This window comes from Eucalyptus grandis, chromosome 6 (assembly GCF_016545825.1).
Source record: "Eucalyptus grandis isolate ANBG69807.140 chromosome 6, ASM1654582v1, whole genome shotgun sequence".
Taxonomy (NCBI): Eukaryota; Viridiplantae; Streptophyta; class Magnoliopsida; order Myrtales; family Myrtaceae; genus Eucalyptus; species Eucalyptus grandis.
The window spans coordinates 46,161,206-46,167,787 of record NC_052617.1 but is presented as its reverse complement, the minus strand read 5'-3'; the positions used below and the strand labels follow the sequence as shown (position 1 = coordinate 46,167,787).

The following is a 6,582-nucleotide window of genomic DNA, read 5'->3' as shown; positions in this document are numbered from 1 at the left end:
TTGTGGTAACTAATACATGACAGTTCAGGAAATGAAGATCTCACAAAGTTGGATTATGGAAATGGGCTATAGTATAGCGACTCTTCTCTATAATGGGCTATAGTATCGCGACTCTTCTCTATCCATTCTTACCATATTCATGGTGGCGTAACGAATTCAGAGTGATACTAGGGATGACAAATCCTGATTGGTTTCTTCACTCAACAGGTGAGAAGGTCTGAGAAGAGTCAGTCGGCGGAGAAGCGCATCGTCTGCATGACTTGGACTTGCACGCGAGCATAAATATATATTCCTGGCGAGACAGAGACACCAGGAACGTGAAAATCAATAAGCAAGAAGATCTGGAACTTTGCCGTCGTCGTGTTCATTCATGGCTTTGGCTGTGGCTATGGCTATGGCTTCCACCGTTCCCGCTTCTCGCCTAGCTCGTTCCGTGCTCCCTCTTCTTCCCCCTCATTACCTGAGCTTCAGGTCTTCTCCGTCTCTCTGATCCTTTTGAGTGTTTTCCCTCCTTTTTTTTTGGGTGAGCGAACCTATTTTTATTCTCTTTTTAGGTGGTTGGACAATACCGCGAGAAATGCTGAATCTGCGGTAGCGGAGTCGCAATCGGTGACGGTCAATGTCGCGCATGACCTCCTTAGGAAGGGACACCGATACCTGGACGTCAGGTACAGTGAAGTTGCTCGAGAAATTTATTTTGTGGATTTTCTTGTATGTTGTTTCGGGATCGTTTGATCGGTAGTGTGAAGAGTATGTTATAGGATTCGAGATACAATATTCCCTTCTAGTGAATTCGAGCATGAGCGAACTCGAACGACTTGACTCGATGAGATAAGACTGCACATTTTATTTGTCTGGCTTGCATCAGTTATCCATATCCAAAACAGAGAAGATCATGCAGGCGCGTGCAGAGAGATAGAGAGATTTTATATTGTGTGCCGATAGCTCTGGTCTTTCTTCAGCACAAGTTACTTGCTGTAGCATTTAGCAATGCTGAAAAAAATTGTTGTTCATTTGATTTGCTTCAGGACATGTGATGAATTTAAGGCTGGACATCCACCAGGAGCATTGAATATCCCATACATGTTCAGAACTGGTGCAGGTATATTTCTTCATCATTCTCATTCCTTTGTCAATGACCTCTCGGTGTTGATGAATGCTCCGATAGATCTAGAGGTTCTTCAACTAGCATAAAGTGGGTCGCGGGCTCCAATCTTTCAATTTCTTGATTTTGGCATATGGATATTTAGAATCCATGTTGAACTCTCGAGTGACTGGGAAAGTCAAAACTACAGCATGTTGAATTCGCTTAGCTTGCCACCAAAAACTATAGATAAACGAAAAGAAAGGACCATCATGGATTCCCATTTACTAGCAGCTACATGAAAGTTTGACGTGCACTTGGATTGTTGAAGAAACACAGTAGAGTCGTCCTCCTAAATGGTTGACTGCTGTTCTAGAACAACAGTAGAGCAGAGCAGTGAATCGAAATAGGCCTTGTGTTGCGGAACATCATTGTATCTGCTTGACTTTACAGAAATGTCGAAGAACCCACAATTCTTGGATGAAGTATCAGCGCACTTTGCCAAAGATGACGCGTTCGTTGTGGTATGTTCTTTGTGCAAGCTTTTTCCCAGGTTTGAGTTTCCTTGTATTCAAAGGTTTACCGCTTCTTGTTGCTACATCAGGGGTGTAAGAGTGGAAGGAGGTCTCTCATGGCTGTAACCGATCTTCAATCTGCTGTGAGTAGAGCTTCTAAAGATTCCTTGCGCATTCAACTTTAAGGCTGTGCAAAGCATTTCCTTCACGTCAATTTGGCATACCAGACGATTTACAAATTTTTTTTGAGATTAGACAGCGGGATATTCTACTGGCATTTCAGTGAGATGGCGGTTCTAATTTTAACTCAAGGATTAATACTGTGCTCGGAGAATGTCAGTATAAGCAACAGAACTCCTGAACTAATTTTGCTGGACATTCTATTGACACAAAGCCAAGATCTTGATCCAGAGCTAAAGAAGTTGGCGGCACAAATCAGAGCCAACAGTACACTTAACCCATAAGATCTCTTCGCTTCTTGAATGCTAAATGTACTATGTGGTAATGATTTATGCAGGGTTTTGGCCGAGTTGCAAACGTCGCAGGTGGGTACTCTGCCTGGACAGAGAAGGGGCTTCCTACTTCAGAGCAAGGTCATGGCGAAGCTCCTTAAGCATCAGACTAATCCCGCACCGAGTGATTCTTCTACACCCCCCCCAACAAAAAAAAAACCAAAGTCTTAATTATTTCACTGTTCCTTTAGCAGTCTTGGTGCTGGATTGAAGCAACATTGCTCAACAGCCAGGATGAAAAGCACCCAAATGCAGAAGTTCCCTTTTTTCTGTTTTAGTTGCCTCCGAACTTGTTCACCTTTGTGGAACTTTGACATGCTCAAATTTTGCATGCGCAAATCCATATTGCTTAGTGATGCTACCGTATCAACTTCTATTAGCAAAACAAGATACCGATTTCAAGCACGAAGGAGTAAAAGGCACTTGCACGACAGTCCTCTTTTCATAGTATACATTCACAACTATTTACACTCAAGTTACAGTAAAGCAACCTTTCGTGCAAAAGAGGACGCCCTGTAATTTTGAACGTTAAATATTTAGGAAAGGTATGTTTGCACTATAAGGCAGAACTTGTGACAAACTTGCATCACATTTCTCAAAATTTTCAATTATCTACATGACTATTGTCTTAGACAAAATCCGTACATCAAAATTGCCTGAAGATGGCCCCGACCTCAAGAAATCAACTGCTTGAAAGAGAGACATCTCGAAGATGAGGGGCCTTGGATCATTTACCACACGTGTGCCTGTTTCTATCATTCCGCTCAGCCATATGTACTGAAGTCATATCGGAAAATTTTCAACTACTGTCTTGCTGTCCCCATTTGTATTCCCCATCAGCGCCCAAAGAAGCTGCAAATTCTGCAAAGTTCACAGTAAAGATTCTATGGCATGTAAAATTGAAACCCAGAAAAAGAGAAGCAATGCATTTCATGATCTAAGCAACGCATGCTTGCCTGTGTTTTTACTTACAGATAATCTGCTGGTAAGTAGTCCAAGACTTTCCACAGCGCAGCAAAATTCAGCAGTTCAAGGGGCATGTTAGAGCATGACCGCTCAGTTCTTCCAATATCTCTGTTAGTATACTCTCGTGAACATGCTATCTTTGTTTCTCATACTTCTTTGCAAAATCCTTCAGCAGTAGCCTCTGGCGAAATGCCAGATACTTATCTAAACTGGTCCCAGCCCACTGCTCGCAGAAACACTCATCTGTTGGAACAAAATAACTTAAGGGAAATGGCCCATTGGGAGCTTTCTTTAGGGAAACCAAAAACCTGTGGCGAGGGCGGATTCTCTGGTCCAAAGACAAACTCAAATACATTGGGTACTTGGTTAAAGCACGCACTTCGTTGCGAAGTTCGTTAATCAAGTACTTGTATTTAGGTTTAAGATTGTCTTCCAACGACAAAGATAACACCTGCCAAGACAACGATTGACTTATTCAGAATTGTAGTTTAAAAAACATCCAGATGTGAAAAATAAATCATAGGCTACAAGTTATCCTGGAAAATCAACCCATGGCATCAAGCACCGCTACTTCATCTCTTGCAAATTCAAAATTGTTCTTTCTTTCTGGAAAAGAAAGATTAATCCTTACTACTACAGATACTGTGCAATCTACAAGCAGAATGATTCTGGTAAAGGTAAGGCGCCAGATAATTAGTAGTCCAAAGCAATCAGAAGTGAATATATTACCTGTGTAAGGCTAGTCAAAACTTTTAAGATCTCAGAGTTACACATCCCAATACTCCTCAGAAAATTGATTCTTGGCAGCAGTCCGTCATCAATACTGTAATGCAGAAGCTGGGGATGTTTTGTTACCATCTTCACTACACTGTCTCTTGGTGCACCTAATTCCTTTGATAGGAAGAAATAGCGAGTATTCCATGAGACGTCAATTCGCTGGACAAGTATCTGAGGACTCAGCTGTACCACTTTACCTAAGTCCTTTTCCTTGATGCCAACCTCCTCAACTAAGTAGCGAACTGTGGGTTTCAAAGAATTCTCAACACTATAAGAAAACAGGGATGGAGCAGCAGCTATAATCTGTCCCATTCGAGAATTTGGTATGCCCAGTCCCGTCAAAAACGCAACATGGGACTTCAAATTGTTCTCCACTGTGTACTGTAAAATCTGTGGCTGCCTCAAAAGTATTCTTTTGACATCACGATTTTTGACACCAATGCTCAACAAGTAATCCAACCTCTCCTTTGCAGAGCCAACATTTATTTGCAGTGAAGGCATGTGTCTCTCATACATTTGAAGAAAATGTGATTCTTTAAGTCCAAAAGTGCACAAGTAATCAAGAAGAGGGATCCATCTCTCGTCCAAATCTATTTCTTCAGAAAGTCGAGGAAAACTGTGCTGACGAGGTTTGATTTCTTCCGGCTAAAAAAACCAAAAAGGAAAAGGATGATTTGTCACTTGTCAAAACCCATTTAAGAGTTCCCTGTGTCACAAGAACTCACCTTTCCCCTTCCAATTACATCGTAGGAAGCAATTTCCTTTTCATGGTTGGGAGAAGGAAAAGTATTCACAGCATTTCTCACTGGATTCTTATATTCATTATGACCATTCTGCTGCCTAGAATTCAGGGAACCTGATCTCCCACCTTGGTTTGGGTGTCTCCGGCTGTCTGCAAAATGTATAATGAATTACTAGTCTACCGGATACTTTATACAGCTTAAACAGTGTCCAGGCATACCTTTCTTTTTCTTATCTTTATTCTGCTCTTCATATTCTGCTATTTCTGCAAATTCATCCTTGAGAGGACACGGAAAACTAAACTCAGATTATTCCAGAAGAAAGAAAAATCTTCTTTAACAAAGATAGACTCGCAAAAGCAAACACAAGACATGAAATGCCCACTGCAATCTGAGAGCTACCTGCCCAACAACATAGTTTCATACCACCAAAAAGAGGACACGGAAAAACTTCTAGTTGCATGCAGCAATCTCTCAAACCAAATAAGGATAAAACATCAACAACGTGACTAAGGTATGACAAGGTGAGCAACCCAAAACAAAATCTCTTCAGAGATTCCAAGATCCGGAAGATCCGGAATGAGCCTTTAATATTAACATCTCATCGGTTAATAGCTTTTTATCTTTTCCTCGAAAATTACCTCCCATCCCAGGTATACCAAAAGAAGCTTTGCAGATTCAGTTGATCCTCAAGGTGAAAAAGATCTGAATCGGCAATTAATTACGGACTAAACCTACAGCTCCCTTCTCTAATTAGTCAGAAACGAACCACTTTTCCCTCCAATTCACCAAGTATTAGTGATCCCGCAAGAATCATTAGTCGAGCTAACAACACAAAGCAACAGCCTATCCCCAGTCATCGCAGAAGCAAGCAGAGTTACAACAGAATCACTAAATTCATTACACATTCAATTATCCTCCTAGTCACTTTAGCCAACGACATCATTCCTTATCGTCTAATACATAACTAAGGAGATAACAAATTATCGAGGATTCACCCCCCTCCCTCCCCTTCCCCCCTTTTAATGGCTAACCATAGCAAGCAACTCCAGGGTCCCTAGCGCCTCGGCGAAACAAAACAATGGCAAAGCTGGAAGATACTTCTAGTTCTTCACCTAGCAGAATCTAGACTAACTTCCCTACACTGAAATGGAGGAGATTCAAACCATTAACCACTTCTGAAAGGCGAAAGAATGCCCTGCAATCTCCGAAGAAACTATGACGCCCATAATTCGTCAGCTGCACATTGAAGCTTGCTCGAGAAGAATCAAAATACGCTTTTTATTTTAGAAGAACGGACGCATAGTTATGGACTCCGTAAGCAAAAGCCATGAGAGCTCCTTTCGGATAATGCAAGCAAGCAAACCGATAAGAAACAATACCAGCACCACATCCTCGAAATTGAAACAGAAAAGGCTAAGAAAAACTCACCTCATCCGACCAACCCTCCTCATCCTCATCCTCATCCTCATCGGACTCCAAACTCTCGTCGTCGTCGTCGCTATCAAAGGGCGACAGGGGCCGCCCGTACCTGGACTTCCGATTCACCTTGAGAATCCTGGGGTTGGAGTGAGCGGACAGGGCCACGAACCTCCGGGATCTCCCGCTGCGCCGGCCGGCGGTCCTCTCTCCGGGCCGGCGGGAGAGGGGGTCCGGAGCGAAGGGAGACCGGAACGGCTCCGGACCGGGACCCGACTGGGAGCGGAGCGCAGGAACAAAGGCGCAGATAGAGATAACTGCCATTGCCTCGGGAAGAGATAGAGAGAGAGAGAGAGAGAGTACCGACAGAGAATATACTCAAAAACCCTAGAGCGGATAATGCACCGCGGCGGGTTTTTTGTTATCTTCCTCCTCCCGCTGCCCCCTCTCTCTGTTGGAGCCGAAGCGTGGGGTCGGTCGGTGTTTTTGGGGGGTTTAACGAGAGGTTTTGTCGTGCAAACGTGTAGAGTTACAGAGTGTTTTTAACTGCTAACACGTGAGAACGAGAT

General features: G+C 43.0%; 2 protein-coding genes across 3 annotated transcripts; one reads left to right on the top strand and one right to left on the bottom strand.

The window, feature by feature from the left end:
- Positions 1-137: 137 nt before the first annotated feature.
- On the top strand, positions 138-2,515 carry LOC104450291 (thiosulfate sulfurtransferase 16, chloroplastic). The gene is made up of 6 exons (XM_010064789.3): positions 138-471; positions 555-668; positions 1,029-1,102; positions 1,538-1,608; positions 1,689-1,742; positions 2,117-2,515. Exons 1-6 carry the CDS (start codon positions 371-373, stop codon positions 2,210-2,212), a joined length of 510 nt encoding a protein of 169 aa, XP_010063091.2. The 5' UTR covers positions 138-370; the 3' UTR covers positions 2,213-2,515.
- Positions 2,516-2,524: 9 nt separating this feature from the next.
- LOC104450290 (transcription termination factor MTERF9, chloroplastic) lies at positions 2,525-6,503 on the bottom strand. 2 transcript variants are annotated; one of them, XM_010064787.3, is made up of 6 exons: positions 6,026-6,503; positions 4,816-4,873; positions 4,580-4,746; positions 3,807-4,499; positions 3,084-3,528; positions 2,525-2,972 (listed from the first exon to the last, which is right to left on the bottom strand). In XM_010064787.3, exons 1-5 carry the CDS (start codon positions 6,335-6,337, stop codon positions 3,211-3,213), a joined length of 1,548 nt encoding a protein of 515 aa, XP_010063089.2. In that variant the 5' UTR covers positions 6,338-6,503; the 3' UTR covers positions 2,525-2,972; positions 3,084-3,210. The 2 variants fall into 2 exon arrangements, with proteins under 2 accessions (XP_010063089.2, XP_010063090.2); XM_010064788.3 differs by having other exon boundaries at positions 2,525-2,963.
- Between the last annotated feature and the right edge of the window lie 79 nt (positions 6,504-6,582).